Consider the following 27,278-nt stretch of genomic DNA (forward strand, 5'->3'; position numbering starts at 1 on the left):
GACCGCCATTAATCTACTGTAACACGTCAGTGACCCGCAAGTGATCCGAGCAGCCGAGTAATAAAGAAACAGTGGTGGAGGAAGTATTCAGATCCTTTACTGAGCCTAAGTAAAAAAAAAAAAATACTAATACCCTGCTGTAAAAATACTCCATGTCAAAGAGTAGAGTGGTGTAGTTTGTAGTCCGAAACCACGGAAATCAGTTAGCATTGTGAACGTCCGGTTCCCTCGTCTCAAAGTCAATGGGTTTCTTTAAATTGTGTTTTCGGTTAAATGTCTGAAAAAAGGTCTGTGGTTACCTAAGACATAAGTTATTTACACGTTTTGTTCTACGACATAAAATACATAATTTAATGTACCACCATTTAATTATTAAGCAGGATGTAAATACCGGTGTGTATCTATCTTGAGTCTCGTTGATCTTGTCTGGCACGGCTTCCGTAGTGCGCTGTGAGGAAGACTCACGTGCACGCGGGAGCCTTCCTCCAGGCAAACCTAGCATAGTGACTATTTAGGCTAGAAAAATGTACTAAATGACGTCGTTTCGAGTAAACTCTGGATGTCGCCACTTCAGGACACTTGGATTGCAGCGGATGAGCAGTATGGAGGAATATTACAACGTTTTTGTGTAGTTTTATGGACCTTTTCGTCTCAGACGCCATTTACGCTATATGGATTTTTGCTACAGGAGGGAAGCCCTGCGGGTCTCCTGCATTTTGAGGAATGAGAAACTACACCGGACTTCTCATCAGCATGAGGGTGAGTCGATAATGACTGAATTTCGTTCTAGAGTGAACTATTCCTTTAAGCTTCTAAAAAATGGCGGTTGCTAACAAGTGGCTAAATGAGTCTACCAAGGTGATGGACAGGGAGACTCATCTACTCATTAGTCCGTCTTTACAGGTGGACTTTAGTAGCAAATAATTCAAACTGACTTTACAACTTGTATATTGATCAATTTATAGAAAACGTGTGGAGTAATTGTGTAGAAAGACGTTACGTGGTGGTGACCTTTAAGTCGTATGACCGCCATGTAGTCTGTTCATAGCCTAATATTAGCTCTTTACGGCTAGCGATTTAATTTACGCTTCTAGAGTTATAAAAGTGGTGTTCATCTGTGAAGATTATCTTGCTAAGCAAAATGTGTAAGTGTCATAACTGAAAAAAATGCTATATTTCAAAATCCAATTCAAAAATCCCACAGGCTTTTTTGTCAAGTGAACCAGAGCGTTTTAAAAGAAGTCCCCATCTGCTTCAGTTGTTTAGGAGAACGTTGCGTTGCTATGAAGCTCCAGAAATGTTTAGTGGACAATAAACGATTAAGCTTTTAATTAATTAAGAGTCTGAACCACTATCAGGGTTTTAGACTGGACAAAGGATTTTAATAATAATTTTTTAGTCTGTAGTCAGACTGCTTTTGACATTGCAGAGGTTGTTACCACGATGAACATCTTTAAAAATAAAACATGTTCCACCTTCATTCATTAAGGGGCCTAGCTGGAAAAACTCGGCCCAAGGTAAGGCTTGAATCACTGCGAGTACAACCACAAAACCCACAGATGACACGAGGACCTCCAGTGAGGCATGAGTAGCCTTGGAAAACCTCCCTCCCCCTCTCATTAGCAGTGGAACAGTCTCACAGGGATGATCTCACCAGATCTCAGCTCTGTATAAACTACTCCAGGAGGTAAAGGCTCTGTGGGCCGAGCAGCTCCCACACCCTGTCCACATCTTAGGCCAAGTCCGTTCAATCTTCTGCGAATCTTATTTTGGTTCACAACGTAGTCAGAAAAGATCTTACGTGATCAAACAGCATGAATTCATCTTGATTTCATTTAGCAGAAGCTCAATTAAAGAGGAAATGACCAGAACATTTCAGGATTGTCAAAGTTAATATTTCAAATGTAGGAACTTATTGACCCTTATGATGTATTACAGTTTTGAGGTTCTCTCTGATTTTCCACATCAGGCCACATCTTGTAATATAAATACAGAGTCAGCTTGAATGGAATTTGAAATGGCCGTGGTGGTTTTACTTTTTGTTGAAATTAAACAACTGTTTTGCTGCACCAGACATACGAACATTCCTTGAAATATCTTTACAGAATGAGATACAGGCTCGACAAAGGGTTGTTGCGTCTGCCTCTACCTTTTACTATCGTCACTCTGATCATGATCTGAGAAACAGGTATGCTTCTCTCTGCCTGTCGCTCTTTTTGTTTGTTCACAAACATCATAAAACATCATAAATCATCTGTTTGAACGTCTGTTGGTAACGTTTTCTAATCGAAAAAAAAACCTTAGATCCTTGTTTCTCTGCCTCGAAAGATGTGTGGTATAAATTGTTTACAGCACAAAAACGAGACCTCCGTTTCTCACGTCTCCTGTTTATCTCAGCCAGGCCGCAGAGCTGCTAAACAAGCAGCCATCTGAAAAAGCCTTGAAGTCATGTTTGTGCTGGACGGTAACAGCTGTCCTGCGCTGATAACCGAACGGCTCGTGTCAGAAACATCCTCTGCATGTTTGCTTAGGTTGGAAGGTTATTGAGCATCATTGCCTCTGCAGGTTTGGGTTATTTACACACTGTTAAAATAGAGATTCAACCCATCTGTGAGAGGTCGTAGCACCGTGAGGACCCTTTACTTGTTTTTACGAGACTGGAAACCATTTCCATCATTTGACCTTTACCGTTGTGGCTTTTGATCTCTCTGTGCCGTCTGCCTCTGGCGGAACAAACTGTGCTGCGATATGTGAGTCTAGGAATTTATTTTGAAATATATTGGAGGGGATGAAGGGCAGAGACATGAAGTCCTCATGCAGAACTCTCTTCTCATATTGTAAATATTTAGTGGAAATTGGCAGCTACTTGGTAGGAAATTAAATTACAGCTGAATCATAATTTGGACATCATAATAAGTGTTTCCTACAATGAGCAACCAGCTAAGCTGAAGAAGGAAAATACAATTGGAGGGCGGCCTGAAGAGAGGTGAGGTTATTTTGGGTTGGATACTGTCAAATTTAACTTGCTCTTGCTGGTTTCTACAGTCTCACCAACCTCTGCTTTAAAGGTAAAAGACAGGCCTTTGGTTTTGATTTGGGAACCCTTTATTCCCTGTATGGAAAATATACATATGATATACAGACACTCTCCACCTTCCTTCATGTATTTTGAGTGTAAGTTATTTGCCAAAAGTCAGTAAAAACACACATTAAAAACAGCTAAAAGTGAATTTGACTGATAGCATTTTTTTTTTCTCAAATTTTCTTTAGATATTGCGATAAAATTGTAAAAAAAAATGCAAAATCGTGACAGTCTGAAGCATCATGAAATGCAGAGGAAAGGAGCTATGATGTTATGTCATGGTTCTTTTGTGTCATCTAATTTAGATGGAGATGTGAACAATGACACACACATTTAAGTGTTGCAATTCTCATTCAAAACTATGGACATTCGTATGAAGCTGTGCAACAGTTTCCACTCTTCTGGAAAGGCTTTCCACAAGATTTTGGAACGTGGCTGGAGGGATTTTCTCCCATTTATCCACAAGAGCATTAGTGAGGCTGGGCACTGACATTGGGTGATAAAGCCTGGCTCTTTCAAACCTTGTTTTTCCAGTTTATCCTGAAGGTGGTGGATAAGATTGAGGTCAGGAATCTGTGCGCACTGGAGAAAGTCTTCCACAGGAAATGTGGAAAAACATCTCTTTGTGGACCTTGCTTTGTGCACAGGAGCATTGTCATGTTGAATAAGGAAAATACCTTACTCAAAGAGTCAGCACAGACAATCATGTCTAAAATGCATCATTAAGATTTCCAGTCATTGGAACTAAGGGGCCTCGACAAGAGCATGGCAAACATTCCTGGAGGCCAGTCTTTTTTTCATCATATCAAGGACCCCAACAATAGACCAGACACCCAATTTGAGACGAGAAATCTTTTTTATTTGTATTTTTTGGTATAAAGATAATGATAAAGAAAATCATCTGTCCACAAAAAATAAGATTAATTATCTGAGTTTGAGTTTTTCTATTCTTGCTTTTTCAAGTTTTGGAGCCGTTTGAACTGCCAACTTTTTCCTTTTTTAGGATAAAAAGGTCGTCATAGTCCATCATTAAAATAGGATTAAAATAATGTAAAATGGCCAGCCCTATTTCTTTCCTTGTTCTTTCAGAAAATGTCATTTAAGTTGAAATGTTCTAATCCTCCTTTAGCTGGGGACCCCTACAACCCTGTCAAGGACAGTTTGAAGACTACTGTTATAGGCCATGAAGTTTAGTATGTGGGAAAGGGAGTGTGTATACTTAGAGTTGTTCAGAAAACATAGATTATGAGTAGGGAAAACTCTTTCAAAAACTTCATCCAAATAAAAAACCTCAGTTACTCTTAGGGGAGATAATAAAATAAAAATGTCAACCTGAGTGAATATGAACTATCTTGCACAGCTCCACAGCTGGTGTTATGACATCAGATTTCCAGCAGGAGGCACAATGAGTCAAAGCTGTGCCTCTCACGGCTGCAGTTTAGTGTACCATGCTCTGTAACTGTGCATCAAAAACGAAGCACCACAAACAGGACTTCACTGGATGTTGAACCCTTTGATGCAAAAAGCAGGCAATCCCCCGCTCTGTGCATTCAGTGCTGTGTTACAATGTGGGAAATCACTTCAGAGAGACAGAATCACAGGAAACAATGTTCCTTGTGCTGATTCATGTCCGCCTGAGTATCATTCATTCAAATGGGGCTACAGATGAAAAAGCCAGCTGAGCTTTGCTGCAGCACATCTCTGACGTTCCCGGTGCCTAATTTTGATCGGTATTGAGCCTGACCACAGCTAGGCAAATATGATTGAGCTTCCTCCATCACAGAGCAGAGGTATCAGGGAAGCAAATGGGTCTGAGATGCATCAGTGGCTGCGTCTGGGACAGTAGGCGGCCGCCCCATCTCCGCACGGCCCCTGAAAATGGACTCTTGATTATTGGACTGGAAAATGAATGTACAGTCTCCATCAACCTTTAGACGGGAAACTTCCCCCCCGCAGATTTAGCCACAGTACAGCTGATGCACACAGTCTCAGTCTCATGCGGTGCCACATTTACAGTCTGGAGCACTGGTTGTCTTGTTTCATGACGCTGTCTTTGTGCTCTGCTTTTATCTCAGGACAAATTCACGTCCATTTGATTTATATGGCACTTAAAACCGACTTGAACTGATTCTGTCTGAGTAATGCAGATTCGGTATCAACGCACAGTTGAAGCAGAGCCAAATCCAACATAAAGCAGTATATTATGAACTCATCTGAACCCACCAGACTTTATTAGCCATACCTAAAACAGATAATATGACATTTTTGTACCAACTTCAAACAAACAGATGAATGAGGAAGGATGGATTTAAAAGTACCATGGGATTCATATTTATTTTTTTAAATATAACACTGTGATACAGAACGGTATCATATTTTCCACCTGGGGCTCAGTGTTATGCACAAGTGGAATCCAAACTGCAGTCGACCACACGCAGACATGATATAGGGATGATTCACACTCCCTGGGGTGCTGCTGTAATGGTTCATTATACACGTGGCTGAAGATGCTGGTGAGGGCAGAGGCAGGTTTGGTGTTGGGTGGGCCTTCTAGATCCAGTATTTCACTGACCCTTGTTTGGGAATGAGCCCTCCATATTGACCCCAGATGTGTTTGAGCTGTGGGAGCCTGTGGGTACTGTACGTCTGGGTAACACGTAGCAGATTCTAACGGCGGGTGCTTGTTTTTGTTGCTCTTCCTTCAACCGTTTCGAAACATATGTAAATAACAAATTACCTCAGCTAGAACAAAAGCATATAAACGTGATTAAGTGTATGACTTTACGTGAGTGTGTGTGTAGTAGTAGTAAGAGGCAAGAAAACAACATCCTTTCCTTCAGAGCCCGTAAAGAACTGACCCCAAGCGGTGACCTCACTAAACTGTAATCCCAGCAGCGCCTGCGGAGAACCGGAGCAGAGAGGCCTGAGCCCAATTTTTTCGCAGATGGGTTTAAGTGGGTCAGAAAACGTGTGAGCCTTCAGCAGTTAAGGGAGCAGTCAGTGGCTATAGAAAAGGTCCAACTCGGGCAGGAAAGGGAAATTGAGTGCAGACTGCCGGGGGCACAGATCCAGGATCAGATGACTGGAGTAAAGCCCTCTGTGCATTACAGAATGCATTCGTCGATAGTTTCCATGAGTGAGGCTGCAAAGTATTCCAATATTTAGAAAACCATAAACACTCGCTTTTATTCAGCACGCGCTGAGCTTTGAGCGGATACACTCACAAGCATGAGCAAAGCTTTATTGTTGTTACCATGGAGACGACATTGCCAGAAGAGCAAACTAAGCCAAGGGCTTATCTACAATATACAGTAATGTCGGCGAAGAGAGCAATGACATGCATTCAGTGTTTGTAACGCGTGAAAAAAATGTGTCAGTCTGGTTTGTAACGTGCAGCTGTTTACGTTCACTATTAAAGGAATTAAATATGTTTGTTCTTTTTGGGGTCATCATATAATAATAATACCTATAAATAACTAGATATATCCAGCACCTTTTAAGGACAAAGTCAGAAAGTGCTTTACATGGATTGAAAAGTTATTAAAGGACTGAGGCAGTAAAATCAGATGGTTCAAATACAGAAATTAAATGGAATAAAATCCCCAACAAGAAAAGATAAATAATACTAATAATTAAAAAGATAAGACATGTCGGCAATTAAACAATGTTCAAGGATTAATCTTATCTTTTGAGAAATGTCTCTGATTCAGCAAGCAGATTTCTGGAAAAATGGCACGAATGAGATACATTTCCACAACCACTGCTTCTGTAAATCCTGAAAATACAGGGATGCAAATGTAAAAATAAACAATAGCTGTATAGGCACAAAGCTCTTGTCCACAATGTCAATTACAAAACAATCTAATTAAGTGGTAAGCATGTCATCCTCACACCAGTCAGCCTCCCTCTCTCTCTCTCTCATTCTCTCTCTCTCTCTCTCTCATTTTCTCTGTTGCATTTCCCTCCATCCCTCTCAAACACACACGCCAGCGGTCGATGCGCACACGCACATCCTCCACACATACATCCGTTCAGCAGCTATCACACTGACACACAAGGCAGCCCCATCAGTGGGTCAGTGGAAGACGGTTGCCATGGCAGCACATCCCGAGCCGTGTTGCCGCATGATCCGAGGTGTGATGCTGCTGAACCAGCCCCCTTTTCTCTGCTCTGCATTGCTGCCTGTATGCCGCTATATAGAAATGGAAAATGGTACAGTCCAGATCCCCAGATGTCCACATAATCGCCTCGAAAACCCTCTGTTACCTTGAAGACTACAGGACAGGACATTTCCTTTCACATGCAGTGTGTTTTTTGTCCACAGCATGTAATCTATATGCACCAGCGATGGTGAAACTGTGGCTTGTTCTGTGTCATGTGTGAGGCTATGAACAGCATACAGGTCCTTCTCAAAAAATTAGCATATTGTGATAAAGTTCATTCTTTTCCATAATGTAATGATAAAAATTAAACTTTCATATATTTTAGATTCATTGCACACCAACTGAAATATTTCAGGTCTTTTATTGTTTTAATACTGATGATTTTGGCATACAGCTCATGAAAACCCAAAATTCCTATCTCAAAAAATTAGCATATCATGAAAAGGTTCTCTAAACGAGCTATTAACCTAATCATCTGAATCAACGAATTAACTCGAAACACCTGCAAAAGATTCCTGAGGCTTTTAAAAACTCCCAGCCTGGTTCATTACTCAAAACCGCAATCATGGGCAAGACTGCCGACCTGACTGCTGTCCAGAAGGCCATCATTGACACCCTCAAGCAAGAGGGTAAGACACAGAAAGAAATTTCTGAACGAATAGGCTGTTCCCAGAGTGCTGTATCAAGGCACCTCAGTGGGAAGTCTGTGGGAAGGAAAAAGTGTGGCAGAAAACGCTGCACGACGAGAAGAGGTGACCGGACCCGGAGGAAGACCGGGAGAAGGGTCGATTCCAGACCTTGGGGGACCTGCGGAAGCAGTGGACTGAGTCTGGAGTAGAAACATCCAGAGCCACCGTGCACAGGCGTGTGCAGGAAATGGGCTACAGGTGCCGCATTCCCCAGGTCAAGCCACTTTTGAACCAGAAACAGCGGCAGAAGCGCCTGACCTGGGCTACAGAGAAGCAGCACTGGACTGTTGCTCAGTGGTCCAAAGTACTTTTTTCGGATGAAAGCAAATTTTGCATGTCATTCGGAAATCAAGGTGCCAGAGTCTGGAGGAAGACTGGGGAGAAGGAAATGCCAAAATGCCTGAAGTCCAGTGTCAAGTACCCACAGTCAGTGATGGTCTGGGGTGCCATGTCAGCTGCTGGTGTTGGTCCACTGTGTTTTGTCAAGGGCAGGGTCAATGCAGCTAGCTATCAGGAGATTTTGGAGCACTTCATGCTTCCATCTGCTGAAAAGCTTTATGGAGATGAAGATTTCATTTTTCAGCACGACCTGGCACCTGCTCACAGTGCCAAAACCACTGGTAAATGGTTTACTGACCATGGTATTACTGTGCTCAATTGGCCTGCCAACTCTCCTGACCTGAACCCCATAGAGAATCTGTGGGATATTGTGAAGAGAAAGTTGAGAGACGCAAGACCCAACACTCTGGATGAGCTTAAGGCCGCTATCGAAGCATCCTGGGCCTCCATAAGACCTCAGCAGTGCCACAGGCTGATTGCCTCCATGCCACGCCGCATTGAAGCAGTCATTTCTGCAAAAGGATTCCCGACCAAGTATTGAGTGCATAACTGAACATAATTATTTGAAGGATGACTTTTTTTGTATTAAAAACACTTTTCTTTTATTGGTCGGATGAAATATGCTAATTTTTTGAGATAGGGATTTTTGGTTTTTCTTGACTTTTTTGCCAAAATCATCAATATTAAAACAATAAAAGGCTTGAACTACTTCAGTTGTGTGTAATGAATCTAAAATATATGAAAGTCTAATGTTTATCAGTACATTACAGAAAATAATGAACTTTATCACAATATGCTAATTTTTTGAGAAGGACCTGTATGGTGCTCTCATGAAATATAATACATTTACCAGATGAATAACGCATCTAGTTCAACTGTACTTTACTGTAAGAGATGTGTTTTTGTGTTTTTTTTGCACTACATATACAAAATGATACATTACATAACAGGGTAGAGAGTCAGATAAATATATACCTCCCTATTCTTCTGTCTTTGAAATTCCTGTCATCTACAGTTCTTTTGAACAGCTTTACCAGATGAGATGTGGGCTATTGTTAGCAGGAACTTGACAGCGAAAATGTCCCTCAGCCTTTGTTGTATTATTAAAGGGACAGTTCAACCCAAAAATCACAAACGGAAGGAGAAATATTAATGGCCTCCCCCTCAGATAAGTTGGAACAGTAACTAGTATAGCTAGCTTGTTAATCTCGTCCATGAGTAAACTCAGACTTCTTCTGTACGGTGAAAGAAAAAAGTTTCTACTTGAAACTGCTCATGACATGGTCTGGTGATTATCTTGAATAATCTGGTCATGATTTCTGGAAAGAGACATTGCTGACAAAGCCAAGCGCCGTCTAGTTCTATTATATTCAAGAAAAGGCAGACATCTCTACAGCCGCCATCTCCCAAACAATTGAGATGGAAAAATAGCACTTCAAGTGTTTCATTTTGCGGTGAACTGTCCCGTTAAAGCTGCTATAGTGCATTTTTTTTTATTAACAGTAGATCAAATGGCTATTTGCAATATGAAAAGGGTCACAGAGGACTAACACCTAACTTTGCAGTTGCCCTCAGCTTTACAGAGCATTTCAGTGTCTTTCAGTTATTTGATTTGGTATTATAGCACTGAACTGTTTTAGTTCAGCAAAAACAAAGCTCTAATTAACCCACTTCACTTTAAGTGTCCAGCAACAAAAGGCAGACTGACAACAGTTTATGTGGTGAAGACAGTTATCAGCCGACTGAGCCACACATATATCTCAGGAGACCAAAAACACTCACCACATGACCAGAAACATGACTCCACATGAATGCTGATATTGCTCTTTGACCGCTGGAATTGTAAACCTGCAACTGTTTGCTAACATGTTCACCAGATCGACAGTTGTGAAGTGATAATACAGCGCGTCGATGTGTTTATAGCCTGTTGTGCTGCACCTAAATGTTCAAAAAGGTGTAACAGGAGCAGGAGGTCTGAGCTTGGTTACAGCACGGACCAAAAGAGGAATGAAGTCTGAATAGTTTTAGAAATCTAGGAATTTTGATTAATGGCCAAACATAATTGCCCGCCAGTAAGGGTTAATGAAAAGCTGACATGAGATTCATTGTCGTTTAGATACCACAGATATCAAGTCTTAGTATTCTAGTGTTCCAGGTTTTAAGAGAGGGTGATGAAGGAAACAAAACCATGTTGTGGAACAAAAGCTCGCCCAAGGCACGACTTCAGCTTTATATGAGGCACTGCGGTCATCAATAGCTCTTTATTGCAGCTAAGTGCCTTTCGCTGCTTCTCTCCTCAGTCGGCCAAACAGTTTGGAGCCAAACCAAATGTTGAAAGATATTTGCCCTTGTTTTTCATTGAGATCTACCAATTTTAAAGGTTTTTAAACAGTTGATCTGCCAAGATAATACGTAAATCTGTCAGAGACAATAACTATGTTCGGGCAGATGGGCCTCCTGCGAAAATCACATCTTCTGCTACAAACATTAAGCATCGCATTCATCCCGTCAACTAAATGACGTTGTGGAAAAAACGAGTAATGAACATCTGCATTAGACATGAAACGCTAACCTGTGCTTACATACGCTGCAGCTGAGCGCCTGCAAAACATCAACCATAATTGACTGAACACTCTTAAAATGACACTGAACGCTGGACAGCCGGCGTTATTTATATACCAGATATGGAAAAACCAACCATACACCATTAATATAATGTGATTACTGCTCCGCTCATAAACCAGCGCTTTAAATATGGCTTGCAATAGGATGATATCATATGAGTGATAGTTAAACGTTGCCAAAATGGTGTGAAGAACGAAACCACAGGAAACGGTTATGATTCTTGGTCAGACGTAGTCGAGGCTAAATCAGAAGCCCGCTCAACACTCCTGGGACATGAAACACAGTCAGAGAGGAAGTGGTACTCGTAAAATTCAGTGAAATGAGCAAAAACTCTTGTTGCATTAAGTTTAAGGCACCGTTTCAAGCGGTGGCAGTGCTTACTGAGGGCAAGAAGGGAAATTAAGTATAAATCTAATATTACGCTGAACATAGTTATGGCAATTTCAGTTGTAACTTAACTGTTCTTAATATTTCCACATCTGAGTTTAAAGCAGTTTGAAAATATTGACTGAATGACCATAAAAATAGAAACAACAGCACATAAAGCAAGGTGGTGATTTAAAGCTGCTGTAAGCATAATTTTCCCATTAGAACAAGTGTTAAGTAGCTTTTTAGGTTCCAACAGTAATCACTGTTTTAAAGTGTTTGGTCGGTAACCCTAACTCTCCTCCCCCTGCTCATGCAGGAAAAGAGTAAAGACATTTTCTGATATCCCTGCCCACTTTATCCAATCAGGACAGAGAACTCCATAAAGAGGCGGTCCTGGAGAGCAGGATCCCTCTGTTCTGGTACCAACACTGACAACGATGGAACAGGGAAAGCTACCAAGGCCAAGCGATTTTAAAAAAAGCTTGAAAAAAACAAAAAAGGAAGGACTTGTGCATGATGTGTGTGTGGTGACGTAGAGCAAGAGTTGGTGAGGAGCAAACCTGAGCTAAAACAGATGTGAATAATGGACTAATGTTGTGTTGTTGTTGACTGTTTGTCTGCCTCCTAGTGCCCAAACTGAATTCTTGTTGTTCCATATCTGCACGATGTGTAAGTGGGCCAATATTTGCTTACATGTTAATGATAACCACTTTATAATGAATAAATAGATTGTCATATACACAATCATACAACGGACAATGTATAGCCAAATCTGAGCTCTTCATTTAAGTATTAGGAGCAGTAGGCAGCCATGCTGCTTTATAGGTTTAATTTTTGTAGGTCTGTATGTTTGTGGGATGCTAAATGGTAATAAAAAATGAATAGTCCCAGTTTCCCAGAAACAAACAAGAATGATATTAATGATTAATAAAACAGACTTCTTGAATACTTTCCTTCCTTTAACTGGGACAAAACAGATTATCATTAAGCTGTGTGCCGTTGTAGAGGAGAGACTCTTCCTCTCTGACGGAAAGCTGGAGCTCAGGAGGAGATTTGGGTGGATGTATGTGGTATCAGACTATTGATGAGGCAGACACACAGTCGCAGTGATTACTGTCAGTGTGTGCACATTTAGCCTTTGGATAGCCACTCCTGTCTGGTGTGGGTTAATCAATATCCATTAGACATCAAGCTATGTGCCTGTTGATAAACAACGTGCATTGTGTATCTTTATCGTTTCACCAGCAGATAGGTGTCTTTTTACAGATTATTTTAAGCATTATACATTGCTCTTATACATTATACAAGCGTTATATATTGAATACTGCAACAGTGTTATTGATTTGTAAGAAGTCTCACTCTGTCATTCAGATTTAGTTGATTATCACGGGGCTGATTTTAGATGAATGAAATGTATGAAAATGCAGAACTGGGGCTTTCGAGAAAGGGAGCAGAAATTTGCACCTCTCCATACTGTCGATTACCAGCTGGTTTCCATGGTTACGCAGGAGGAGCCTGATCTATTTTCAAGAGCTGGTAGCTAATGGCACTCATGAGCTGAACTGTGAGCGTGTGACAAGGGGTGTACAGTGAAAATGCAAATGTATCGCAGAAGAGAGGATACTGTAAGAAGAAAAATTAGAGCATGAGCTGCTGTGCCTGCTTCAAATACTGGATTAGCTAGTTATCTACACCCGAGGTTTTTGGGGTATTCATGAGGAAGGATTAATTCTTGATTTATAGAACAGCTGCATTCCAGTATCCCTGCAAAAAAAAAAAAAATCAAGGATACTTTCCACTGAACAGATCCAAAAATGTATCAGCAAAGCATACAAATCAGAGGGGCTTCCACAGTGTTGCATCTTCCAAGTATAAGCATGCAACCTACTCAAGGTCAGAGAGAAAATAGCACCCGGTATGTCCATATATTGGTGTGTTTTGGCAGCCACAATAGCCTATTATTACTCTCATGATAACACACAGGAAAAGAGAGAATGTATGAATACACCCACACCCATAATCCTTTTGGTGTAACTTGTAATAATCTACCTCTAGGGACCAGTTGGTACCCACCAGGAGGTCTCACAGTCACCTTGAAAGTTCATTCAGGGACTGTGACATTGGTAGCCTAACGCTGAGTATGATGAAGCATTTTTAAAAAGCGGTTACATAAAATGATTAGCATCTTTGGTGCCCGTGGTGCTGCAGAGCAGAGACGAGCCCCCGCGCTCACCTCTCACACAAATTTAAACCAACACAGCAGAGCCGACGCAGGGAGGGACGGGACAGAATACAGGGCAGATTTAAGTGGATTTTGAGTGCATGGATGTTACGGTGAGGAATATGACATAATCCCTGTTTAATCCTAACCTTATCGGGGTCCCGCTGTCTGATCTTTTTCACCTCCCTCTGAACAACAAAATGCTAAACCTGTACACAAAGAGCTAACTGTCGGTTTATATTGAAAACAGCACTTCTTCTTTTGTAAAAATAACTTTTAGTAGACAAGCCATGCCAGTATGCCATTCTGATTCACCTACAACTACAACTTTTACAAAACTTAGATTAACCCATTTCCATTTCACACTTTTTCTTCTCTTCTGCTCTAATTTGTACTTATTTAAATCTGTGTCATTCCTGTTTCTTCTCATTACTGCGCTCTGTAGTAAGAACGTGACCTGGCTAGCAGGACCGAGTGAGCGCTCCAGAGGCTGAGCTTAAATCCCACTGCATGTGCAACAGCGATAAAGCTGCTAAACCACAGTGGACAACTGTCCTGGATTCTTTCTCTCCCGCTCTCTGACTCTCAGTGTCAGCTGTCAACTTGGGATGGAGAATTAGATAAAGACACACGCAAAGGACGTGAGAGGACGGAGGGGACGGAGAAGACAAGGGAGGAAGAAGAAGAAGATGGTGAGAAGGAAGAAGAAGATGGTGGAGGAAAAGAATGTGGAGAAGAAGCAGGTGAAGATGACGGTAGTGAAGAAGAGGATTAAATGAAAAGGTGTAGGAAAAGAAGAAGAAGAAGTGTAGGAGGAGGAGAAGAAGAAGAAGAAGAAGTTAAAGAAGGTGTTGAGGCAGAAGGGGAAGCAGGTGGAGAAGCTGAAGCTGAAGAAGCAGAAGGTGTGAAAGAACAAGGAGTAGAAGTAGAAGAAGTAGTCCTGTTACAGAAAGTGAAGTTACAAAAGTACTGTCACTTTGTGTCTCTTTCTGTTGACAACAGTCAGAGCCGAGGGAGCATTTATTGTGTGACCGAGCGAGCGGACACCTGATGAGTCTTCAAATTCTCTGTGAAAAACGTCTGAAAGCATTCTCTCACAGTCAGCAGCCTCTGACAATGTCAGGGGCACTTTTGAGAAATCCTTCAAGTGAAAAAAATTAAAGTGTGTCTGCGGATACTGCTGATGGAAGCTCTTTGATCGGCCTGCCAAGTGCAAAGCATCAGATACCAACACAAAGCAGAAATCGGATGATGTCGGCGTGAAAACTTTCCCTCATGGAGGTTTTAGCACCACAGCTGAATGTTAAAAAGCATCAAATGTATTCATCTTAATTAAACATTAAAATGCAGCAATGTCCAGGAGGCCTGTGAGTAAAATGGAGGTTGACAACAAATCCTAACTGACCTTTTCAAAGTCACAGAACAAACCAGCGTGCAGCCATTGATTGGCTCACGTGGTCAGGGTAACAAGAGGTTCAAACCCACGAGTATATCTTCAGATTCTCCTACCCGTTTGCCAGGTTGTCGTCGTCGTCATCCGGCAGGCTCTTTCCTAGAAGGTCGCTGTCACTCAGGTAACCAGACTTGAGGTCGGTGTCGTCCGCGTCCAACCCTTCAATCAGCTCAATGCGTGACGTGCTGCTGATGCGGCTGGAGCAGCGAGCTGGCATGGTATGGGCCGTATACTGCGAGCCGGTCTTACCCGCCTGGTATCCTCCACCCGTGGAGGACGGGGCATCGCCCGCTTGAAGTCGAGGGCTGGACTGGCCGTGGCGCCAGGAGAGAGGTGATGAGCGGTTGGACATGCTGGATATACTGCGAGCGTTGGTCTCATCACTGTCATAACCCACGTTAGTGCTGTCCATACAGCTAGAGAGACACATTGAGGAAGGGTCAGTGTGCGTTACATACTGGAAGCATCCAAGATGACAAAAAAAACCAGAGCACCCAACTGAACATTTTTCTTTCTCTGTCGGATGTCCTTCAAAGAAACCCACAGTGGCATTGAGTCGCTGTTGACCCAAATACAGCAGTTGTATCGTCTTCAGGGACTAAAGCTAGAAAAGTGGCCTTTTAGAGTCCAAAGACAAAGTGAAGGATGTCCTGATATCTCTGTGGTAATGTAGTATACAGCATCTTAGAGCAATATATTCACCTACACCAGGGACCTTTCTTTTCATGACCACACCCAAACATGCTGTTGTAAACACCCCGTCCATCATTCTGTGAGTATATCCAAGAGTACCTAGTCACTCCTGTAAGTGGGTCAGGGTTAGAAATGTCCTCCAAATGGCTGGAAGCATCTTCCGCGTCTGCCCGTTACATAACTAGATGTACCAGCTCACCCAAATAAATATTGCAATGGCTCCAACCACAAGAGTATTTTTATCCATTGTTGATGGATAATTCATCAATATGGAGTCGGACTGGTGCCACTCTGGTATGAAGCTGACAGAGTGAGAATCCTTACTTCATATAGTGATGTAGTTGTTTGTTTAAAAGGCAAGCAAGTCCCTTTTTGTTTTTTTCCTTTCCTTCAGGGTGTTATTTAGGTTCTTGTGCATGTAACAGGTCTTGAAAGTTAAAAAGCCCAAAGTCAGTGCCAACGGGAGCTCCTCTCTCCCACAGAAAACACTGCTCCTGAAACGCCTCGTCAGTAGTCCCGCCTTAATTCTGTGACTTCCTGACATCACACTACGTCATCATGTCGCATAAATTCGCAGAAGAAGTGAAGCTAACTTGAAGCTGAAAGCACAACAGAGCTGACCGGAGACATGGTGAGCGGTGCTGGCTCAGGTGTGTGCGAGCTGACCAATCAAAGCAGACTGGGTATTCAGCAGAGCGACCTTAAAGAGACAGGAGCTTAAACAGAGCGTTTCAGACAGAGGTGCTGCTGCACTGCACAGTATGAGGAAACTGATGTTTTTTGAGTATTAAAGGTCCAATTTGTGATGAAGTTGATTTTTGAGTCTCATTCCCAACTCAAATACTGATACTCTGTGATGGCAGCTAACCCGACCTACAATCTCAAAGCGTCTGTATTTGATGAGTTAGGAACAAGACTCAAAAATCAACTTTCTTACAAATTGGACCTTTTAAAGCATGCAAACTTATTATTGTAGTAACCTAAAATAAAAATTATGAACCTGAAAATGAGCAGGTTTAAAGAGGTATAAGCTGAGTCGTCTCCTTGCTTGCATTATTTTACACAGGATATTACATCCCGGCTTTAACATCTAAATGAAGCAAAAACCTGTCCTCCACCAGTGTCTTGTTATGCTGCAACAAATTAATGCCTGAGCCAAAAACAGAGATTCCTCGAATGAAGTCACGACCATGAAAGAGAGATGGGCTATTTAAGAAGAATGGAAGCCAGATGTGAACCAGGTGGCAACTCTCCAAGAGAGCACAGCTCAACTGTTTACACATGATTGTGTTATGTATCGATCCAAAACTATCTGTTGCTTGATCATGTAATTCTTTTCAGATCAAACCAAAGACAGATTTTTATGGATTCATGAACAAAACATACACTGTCCTTGTTATATATGTGTTAAATCCAATGGCATAGGAGACAAACAATACAAAAATCTAAAATGCAGACATAGTGCTCTTACCTATGGCTATGCTGCGAGCCCCGCAGGCTCGACATTGTATCCTCCAAATTCTGGCGGAGGTCAAGGACATTCTGCACCGTCCTCTTCCTCTGGGATTCAGGGTCTGTGGGTTGGTCATGCAGAACAAAAGGTCATAAAACATTCAGGGTGTCAAAACAAAACTCAGATACAAGCTGCTGCTTTGGTGGGATCTGTCCATGGCATGCATGCACACACAAGCTTATATTTGCCCCCACATGCATGTGTTCTCGCTTGCATTATTTGTGTCTGGACTGATGCGACACTTGTCTTCCTTGTAAGCTCACAGCCGACGTATGTTCACATCATTAGGCAGACAAATTTCACTCCATGGGCTCCCTCACCATGGTAACCTCCGCTCTACCCCCCCTTCTGCACCTACATGGTGCATCCTGAAAATGAAATACTGAGAGGATGCCTGTAACTTAGACTGCCCACCAGGGGGATGAACTCATTCAAGCCACACCTGCATTTCTTTCAAGGAGTTGTTTTTCTGTCCAGAGCTTCTGTTTTTTTGGTTTTATTGAGCATTATCTCAGAGTCGTTCAGTTGAAGTTGAAAGGCTAACAATGAGCTGAACTGCAGCCAAAAGCATTTCACTGCAGGTCAGCTGATTTGGACGAGGTTGCGTGTGATGTAAAAGTGTCCAGTCAGTGGGTCATGACCATGGCAAATCAATATTACAGTACAATTAGGAGTGTTGTTGTGTTAGCTGTAACAAATGAGAGAAACCTCCCCGTCTCAAAAACACAAAGAGATGGGGGTTTTCCTCTGCAGTGTGTGGAGGCAAAAACCCTTGGGGAGAAAGAAATTAACATTCGATGCATTAACTGTAATAGCTGGAGGAGAGGCGAAGATGTCAGGGGAACGCACGTCAAATAATGTGCTGCGTTTCATAAGAGGATGTTGAACTAATTCAGGGTGTGAATCGTAAGTGTCAATATCACACGCAAACATTTACATGCAGTTCACACATTCACAACACAATCTAACGCCCGACACTTGTGATATCCTATACGGTCCAAATCTGCAGTGAAGCTGAGGGCTTGTTTTAATACATGGTTTCTATAGCATAGAGCCAAAATACATACAATATATAGGCTCAGTGAGGAACCAGTAGACAGATTCTGGATACTCCATGATGTATTGTAAATGTACAATATTGACAAGCACTGTAATGATTTACGAGTCTGTGTGAGATTATTGAAATGAGATATTGAGTTCATCTTAAATATTGGTGGAAACGAGTCTGGGCTCAGGTATAATTAGCTTTATTTCAACAAGAATTACATAATGCAATTTGATATATGTAGTAGAAACCCTCAGAAAAGTCATCTTAGTCCTATTTTTATTAACCTAATTGATGGAAGTTAACAGATCTGCCCTAAATCTTGTTTACTTATTTACTATTTACTATATAATACACACTTAAAGGGGCACTTTGTAGTTTTGGAGAAGAAATTCAAACTCAGAATTGTGATATTTACAATGTTGATGAGTGACTGAATAAACAAGCTGTTTGAAGCTAGAAAGGTGGCAGGGTCCGCCACATATCAACAAAGTAAAACAGTATGAAATTGTGTTGTCCTTTAAAGTCAGTTTGTTTATTCAGTCATGAAAACATAGTTTGTTTATTTAGTTTGTATCAGCATTTTAAAAATAGTTCAATCCATGGAGATCTTTCTCTTCTGGTTTAAATTTCTTCCCCAAACCAAATAGTGCACCTTTAATAGTGAACTTTATATTGAGGAGTAAAGTGAGATTTGTATACAAAATGATGTTGATTGTTATTGGAGCTTTGAGTTATATTCATCATGTTTATCTATCGTCTTTGTTGTTTGCGTCAGTACGGATGCCTCGTCTACTTCTTACCAAATCTATCTACGGGTACAAATAATGTAATGTGACCTGTGTCATATTGCATTATGTGATTGTCAGCATGAATAAGATGTGACATCAACAAAATGACTCAAGTAATGGACAGTTTATGTAGTGCAGTATTATAATTCATGACATTAGAATTACAGATAGGGAAGGATTAAAGACTTTAGCCAGTAGACCATTGTCCACTGTATTTTTCAGCATCTTTCAGTCTCCAGTAGTCAGAAATGTGCTCCATGTTCCACTCAAAGCAACAAAAACATCTAGTGAACTTCTCTTTTCTAACTTCTCAACTTCTAGATGCTACAAGCATAAACATTTTGGCAGAAAAATGAAATACACTGTCAGTGAGCATTTTAGGGACACAATCAGTATCAACCCCTTGTTGTACGATATGTTTACATAATTGCCTTATTATTTTTATAGAAAGTGTACCTCTGGTGGCTTTACCTTACCGTTTGCTTCAAAAGGCATTTGTTGATGCAGATTAGTTGCATAAATGTACATTTTAGCCTCAGGGAGTCACCACCGCTCTCACCCAACACACACTGGGATAGGTACAGGCTCTCTGTAGTCTAAAAGAGGTAATTATTTTAGTTCAATCTATTTTAGTTTGGTTTGTATAAGAAGAAAGGCATAGAATAACATCTACTAATGTCAAGACTAACACAATAAAGTCCAACACTTGTTTAAGATGTAAAGAATACGCTTGAGTGAGTCTAGAATAAATCTTTTAGTCACTTCACATCTATAAACCCAACCAACCTAACCACATTGTCATTCTGGGATACTGCTAATTTACTTTGTGATAAATTCCTGGGAATAAACTCAAACAGGAATCCTGGACGCAGAGCACACATGTGAATCACATCTGTCTTGAGTATATACTGTATGCATTATGCACTGTGCAGTGACTGACAGTCCTCTGGCACACTGCAGTGCAGCGATGTCGGCGATACAGAGAAGGAAAACTCGGACACTGAAGCAGATGTGTATTGGGGAAGACCCATGAATGATGCAACACAGGAAGTGCTCTGTATAGAGAAAGTGCAGAGGCAGGCAGCTCAAGTATGGACAAATTAATTCTAAAGCATAGTTAAAAGCCCTTGGTCATTAACCTGACAATCACTGCTAAGTCAACAGAAAACGTCCTACGTGTGGCACCAATTCATTGACACATCAGTTTAATTTCCACTCAAATTTCCATAAACTCACAAAACGATCAGTGACAGGACTGAGTGTCTTTATCAGCCTCTGCAGGTCATTTTATAGCCTGTTTTATTGGCGGTGGCTTTTCTTTTACCTCAAATAGACCTTGAGTTTCTCACAATGGCTGAACCAGTGGAAAATAACTTCAACAAAAAGAAATGCACTAACAGTGACGTCAGAAAGAGTTAGAAGTGGGAAATCAGCCGCATTGATTGCTCATGGTGAAAGGCAATCAAAATCATCCATTTTCAAAAGAAATCTTTCATGTGGTTCTTGGGCCACGAATACACTCTCTGTAAGCTGAAACAGCTGATCATTTTGCAGCTTTGGCTAATAATTTAGTTCAAAATGGAAGCATGACATACCACTATCACATATGAATACCATATGGTACGCCAGCAGATATCACTCGACTATGAGACCATTTATTACCTTCGCCAAAGAGATAATGCTTTGCTCGTGTCTGATGGTGGGTTGGTTGGCTTGTCAGCAGGACATGAACTTGCATGAATCTCAACATAAAGTAAAATTCATCACTTTTTGTTCCTTTTTTTCGAGAGTCTGTGCACGCCACTGCCCGACAGCCTCAAGATGGTGATTGATGTGGTGGGACCCCCTTGATTAACAGAAACATCGACGTGGCAGATTTAACAAAATGCTTGCCCCTCTCCTTTGAAACTTTCTCTAAGAAACAGGATTCCTTCTCTTCAGGACATCCGAAATTTGGGTTAGGGTTAGAGTACTTCTTACTCTTCTCCATTTATCTATGCTGCTCTCACTCAATGAGGAGGACAGACGCAACAGTAGACTGCAGGCTGTACAGTGCCAGGAATAGGTTAAGAATTAAAGAAAAGAAACTTGGTTTTGATCCAGATAGAGGGACATTTTCATTAATTCTCCGGGAATACTGCACGGATCTTGATATCTGGCGTATTAAGATGGCTGGTATCTATGAGTGACTACCTCAAGGGAGTACTGGGCCTTGGCGGAGGTATGCGCTCTAGCGGGTGTCGTTATAGTGTTTATGAATGTTACCTTTCCTTACGCTGTGCCTTTAAGAGTCAACATTTAATGACCCCTGTATTCCACATATTGTAATAATGCCATCTGATCGTTGCTTCACCCATATACCCAGATATCCACTGCTCCACTATGATTCCGGATAGCTGTAGGCCATCGCTACGTTTGATATCTTGCATGACAGATCACATATAATTACATCGAAATGAGGTTCGCTCATCCCCTTTCTGTCTAGAGGAGAGTTGTTTTCCAGGAGTACTGCTGTCTGCACTACTCTGATCTTCTGCTTCCTTCATGAATATAAATCTAATGACCTAGAATCCATTTGTCATGTTACATTCATCATTTTGACGTGCATTTCAGGAAAATTATTTCAGGTTATAGTCTATTTTAATTTATTACACAGCGGACAGTGCAAACTCAACAGCCCTGTGTGATGAGGAAGGAGTTGCAAGATCAACAAATCATAAAAAAAGCATGTAAAGTCAGTTTGATCTAGATCTGGATTGAGGAGGTTTTATTTTGTTTAGGTCTGCAGCCTTGTCTCGTGATGAGCCGGTGGCATGCGGCGTACCCGGATTGGATGACAGCCATGGTGCACAAACTTACATGGCGAGTTTCATAAATGAGCCCATTACTAAGTTGATGATTCTTGATGTCATAAACAACAAAGAAACCCTCTATGGTCAGAAATAAAAGCATCCTTTCAGGGAGTTTATAATGAGACAAGCTACAGAAGCAGAGTACAGATTAAGCATTAAACTAGCCTGAATAATACTGCAGACTATGAATAAAAAGATCTATTTACAGTAACAAGCTTCTCTACTGTACATGTGCAGTACAGTACACAGAGAACAAAAAACCTTCAGTCTAAAACTAAACAGTGTTCAGATGATGCAGCTGTGAATGTAAAACATATATATTACAATATAAAGATATCTTATCTGCTGATCAATCTATGTCAATAATCGGTGTTGTGGCAGGTTCCCGCCTTTCCGTCACCATGCTGTGTTTCCATTTTGGTGGCTGTTTTCCATTTCATGGGCACAAAGCACTTGACTTGTGTCAAAGGCCCGCATGGGATTACCATCTTAAATGATGATAAATAATTCATCAAGATAATACACTCCCTTTTTGGGAAATAATGACTTTCAATTGATTTGGAAATGTCATGTAGGTCAAAAAGCTACATTGAGAAGAAAAGATGTATCAGCCCGAGGCGTTCTGCTGCAAATTTTATGCAATTAGGTTAATAACGCAGACGTGGGTGTGGTGGCCGATCCCGCCGAGCTTTTAGAAATTCTGGTTGTGGTTGAACCCAGTGATGCCTTTCTGCTATCTGCTACCTTATTGTTTACAGTTCTTACTTAAAGTGTGACTAACATGAGTGATAGACGTCCAAACAGGCTAATGAGGCATGGAGATTAAATCACCACAGATGTGTTCATTAAGATGCACCAGAGAACATGCTCTCCTGATGATACTGGAGCAATGGAATAACAAATGCGTTAAACGCTTGTTGATGACATGCCTGAACCACATGTGTCAATGATTGGATTTTAAGAAAATGAGTTAATGCATTAGTGCAATTAGCATGAATGAGTGAGAAACACACACTTCAATTATAATCTTTAAATTCTTTCAAACCTTCTTCCAAAAAAATGTAATCAGAAACCCAAATCAGTCTCTGTTCAGTCCCTGCAAAAAAAATTTCTACCCAATAATGACTAAAATGGCCAATAGATTTAAGGACTAAACAGTAAAACAACTAAACTGTAAGATATCCAATTGCCTTAGAGGAAAAACTGAGAGCATAACTGGATTTTAATTGTAATGCATCTAAATTTGGGGTAAAAACAAGGATACCTTCTCCCGTCACGTGACCAAAATAAGAAACATACCACACCTGCCATTAAACAAGGAGGCATGCTTTAATATTCAAAGGAAAACAAGCCAAAAATGATGAAGTCATCTAAATTGCAACCACCATTACATGATCAATACCCTTAATATTCATCAAGCCCATCCTATTGATAAACCTGACCTACACCTCTAGAGAGAAAGCCATTTTCTCTGCCATTAAACCGTTGTAGTAGATGGGGTGTGAACCATCTGTCATGGCTCTACAGATGAATGGAGCTGGGAGGAGGCTAAATATGTGTCTGTGTGCCTGAAATGAATTCAATATGGCATGCCGTCTTCCCCATCTCTCTTTTGGGAAGCGTACGTGGAGCAGCGGATGGACCCTCGAGTGCATCGGCACATGTTGCAGCAAACAAGAGCTTTACAAAGGAGATCAGCGTGCTGGTAATAATCCCCAAACCCCTCAGGCTTTTTTTCATGCAATCAGCCGGCAATGCTGTAACAGAGAAGCAAGCATATTTCTCACAATCAATGGCACCGAGCCTCAGACACCTGAGCGACATGCTGGAGGAACAGGAACAATAGAGCATCACTAAAGCGTTGGTTTTCTACTAAACATTCAGCTTTAAATGTCAAACTGATGCAGCAATCAATGAAACAATAAGAGGAGGAGCATGCTTTGCAAGCACAACAAGGACGTCTTCCTTTTTTTCCCCTCAGAGCTGCATAAAATCCGCTCAGGGGGAATGTGGGTCTGCAGCAGCAAGCAGGTGCCGTATGGTGGCTGAATCAAAGGGGGCGTGCTGCCGAGAAATCGTACAAGCGGGGCGTTCGGGTTGTAGCACATGGCGGCTGCACGTACTGTAGAGGTGTCAAGACTTCCCTGCCGTACTCACCCAACATCTGACTGAAGAGCAGTTGCTCCAGGTCGCCCAGCACTGTCACCACCAGTTCTGGGTCCACCTTCAGGAAGGGCTTGTCTCCCCCTTCCTCTCCCTGGCCTTTGGAACCGGACTCCCCTCCGGCTCCGGCTCCCTGCTTCTTAGCGTTGGCCTTGGCCTTGCTGGACAGGATCTCGTCATCTGACTTGCCATCCTCAGGTGCCTTGCTTAGGGGCTTCACCTCAGCGTAAGGACCACGAGGAATGCGACTCTGCTTGCTCAGAGCAGACGGGGCAGCCAGAGGGCTGAAGGGCTTGGGTTTGCCCTGGAACAGCGAGTGTTCAGATTTGGATAGATTTCTAGAGAGGGGGGCACCTCCTCCGGCAGTGCTGCCACCCCCTGCCGTCTTTGGCTTACCCATCTTGGTCTGTCCTGCTCCGGGCTTGGCCATGTCATCGCACCACTTGGGCTCATAGAGGTGTAACTTCTTCTCAGCATCAGTGAGTACAGCCAGGTTTGTCATAGACCTCTGCTTGCGGAGATTGGAGGGCACTGGTAGCCTGCCGTCAGAGCTACCCGGCCGGTAAACCTTCAGCTCACCCCGCTGTGTGCTCTGGGGCACACCAGACTTGGCCCTCTTTGCTGCCATACCAACTCCTTTGCCATCTGCTTGGCCGTATGCCTTTGTGCTATCCGTCCTTTCCATCTTCAAATCTCCTCTGCCTCTCACACTATTTCCAAGCATGCCTCCTGCATGAGACCATATAGAAAAGCATCAGCAAGGGAGAAAACAGGCTTCCTTATCAATCCCTTTTTCCTTCCAAAAAAAAAAAAAGCAATCCTGCAGCCTTGTCTTTCTTCCCTCTGCCTCCTTCTCTTCTTCTCTGGTCCTGTCAGGCTGCTGCAGCTGCAGCTGTTGCAGTGCTGCCCAGGCACTCCCTTTCTCTCCTTCCCTCTGCTTTCCTCCGTTTTTTCCACACTCCTCCCTTCAGCACACCCTCCTGCCGCTGAACCGCGCAGCAGCGGAATGACAGCGGCGGCAGACGCAACAGCGCTCCCTCCTCCCCCTTCGCTTTCTGCTGCCTCTCCCTCGCCTCCGACTTCCCTCCCATCCTCCCTCCTCCTTCCCCTCGTTTTCCCTTCATTTAAAGATGCTTCGCCGTGCCTCAGCAGAATATGTGAAATGCAAGAAAGCGATGAGAAAATGATCATCTGTGGCTTTCAGAACCAGGCACCATTCCCCTCGAACACACCACGTTTTTCCCACCATCTCCTCTGCTTCCTTTGTTCTTCCCCCTCCCCCTCCCTCACCTCCAGCGTTGCCTGTTCAGTACACTCAACATAATGCTTGATTTGTGTGATAGTGGACATGTTATTACTGTGAGCGCGTACACATTTAGATATGTAATTACACACTGTAGCATATATTATTACCACTGTCAAAAGCCACCACAATGCAACAACTGGAGCATCCAGATTATCTCTTGATCCTGTCTGAGCTTCCTTGTGATATCAGTTCCAGATTTACAGATGGATAAATCAAATGCTTAAAATCAGCTCTGTGTTGCCCTGCTATAAATAGACAACCTTATTCTTGTCATCTAATATCAACAATCCTGACATAGACGTTAAAAGGTAATGCGCATAACGTGATGTTCTGTAGAACTAACAAGTAAATTGGGTGGTTTTGGTCCACTTCTCGATAAAGGAGCGGAGAGAAAAATTGGCTTGAAATCCTAAAAAGTGCATCAGCCAAATCGGTGACTTCACTTCAGCAGACTGAGTGAGCGACAAGATGTGCCAGTGTAAGCAAGTAACACACCCAAAACCACACTTTGGAAATATCTTAAAATCGGTGTAAGACTCATGTACACACGAACGCACACGGACACGCACGGGATTGTGTCAAATTGAAATTCCAGTCGCATTGTTTTGAGGCAGGGATTTTTGCAAACATATGACTATAATCATCTATTTCAGATATTCCACTCCGCCGTCTCTCAGGAGGATTGAGGAGGCTCCGCAGCGCTCGCATGCAGCGCTGCTCCATGGAAACCACCCTCTCTCATCGCCTTGCATGTCATCTGCAGCAGACCTCTCTGCTGTGCACAAACACAGCTGCCAAAGAAACATTTACCTTTTCTATAAACTGCTGTTACACAACCCCTGTGCTCTACAAAATAAAAACCATGCAAATGCAATGCTGGTGAATAGTTTATTTTCAGTTCTTATTAAGTAGATGAGTGAGTGGATGGTTGCTCTTTTCCATAACACAGCATGACTGAACACAAGCATGCTAGATGGTGCAAATCCAATGGCTATGATTGACCTGCTAGCTACAATAGCCCGAGGGTACGACTCTAGTGCTCACAATGGGGTTCGCAGTACACTTCACTGACTTTTTTATTTGGGTTTCAGGGCACCTGCGGTGGCCCGTGGACCAGTGAGGTTGTTTGATCTGGCAATTAGTTCCTGGAAACAATGTCGTGTCTTGTTCCTTCTCATCACGAGGTCCAGGGCTCCGCTCCCCTGCTGACTCTGGATCACTGACGGAGACCTTTACTCCCATGATGCAGTGAATAGCTCATTTGTTTTGGAACGTGGGGATTTCTTAATGAATCATAGGATAACAAATTCCAGTGTGCCAAATTTTTGCAAGACTTAGATGATTTCATAGGACATCTGTGCGAACCAACACCTCCTATCTGGAGTTCATACTTTGTCATCTAGATTTTAGTGGCTCTAGTAATGGCATGTTTACATAAACACTGATATTTTTACTATTAATCAGTTCATGACAATATTCCAAATTTAATACAGGTCATGTAAACAGCATATTCTGTTGGATATTTCACATAAGGCCTAAATCCAAATGTAGCTTTTTTCAGAACAAAACAAAAGGCGGATTCTGCTCTGATCCGAAGCTGTTAAACCGACAGGAGCCCGGAGATGAGTTTTTTACCTAAAGTGGATTTATCTTCACTCCCATTTATCAACCTGACTGCATTGCAGTACATAAAACACCTGACACTGTAGATGACTTGGACACAACCTCCTGCCCGTTTTACAATCAGCTCTGTGCATTACCTAGCTAACAGTTTGTAAGCCTTGGTTGGAGTTAAATGCACAAAAGAAAAAGCCCACATTTCTGGTTGGGAGGATAAACACAGCTACTTTTCAACACTAATAATGACTTCCATGAAAACAGCTTTTTTTTTTTTGGGATATGCACAAAAATCACAACGCTGACCTTTTAAAGATGGTGATTGGAAAATGAAAGAGGGCGGCTGTGCTGGTTTGC

The 27,278-nt window shown here is 42.1% G+C and overlaps 1 protein-coding gene and 1 long non-coding RNA gene across 4 annotated transcripts in view; one reads left to right on the forward strand and one right to left on the reverse strand.

Annotated features, from left to right (window-relative positions):
• Window positions 1-27,278, reverse strand: part of nav1b (neuron navigator 1b) — a 76,232-nt gene that overhangs the window by 28,269 nt on the left and 20,685 nt on the right. The window contains exons 1-3 of one of the 3 annotated variants that reach the window (XM_084349824.1): window positions 23,993-24,983; window positions 17,106-17,208; window positions 14,998-15,357 (exon numbers count right to left, since the gene is read on the reverse strand). In XM_084349824.1, the coding sequence (XP_084205950.1) occupies window positions 14,998-15,357; window positions 17,106-17,208; window positions 23,993-24,722 (1,193 nt within the window). In that variant the 5' untranslated portion in view covers window positions 24,723-24,983. Of the gene's footprint in view, window positions 1-14,997; window positions 15,358-17,105; window positions 17,209-23,992; window positions 24,984-27,278 lie in introns of those variants that run through there. The other 2 variants (XM_084349821.1, XM_084349822.1) reach the window with 2 other exon arrangements.
• Window positions 462-26,178, forward strand: LOC311255398. The gene is made up of 2 exons (XR_014622365.1): window positions 462-759; window positions 25,958-26,178. It is a non-coding gene; the product is annotated as an uncharacterized lncRNA (long non-coding RNA).

The sequence above is a fragment of the Pagrus pagrus genome, assembly GCF_965226575.1.
Source record: "Pagrus pagrus genome assembly, chromosome: 3".
Lineage (NCBI taxonomy): Eukaryota > Metazoa > Chordata > Actinopteri > Spariformes > Sparidae > Pagrus > Pagrus pagrus.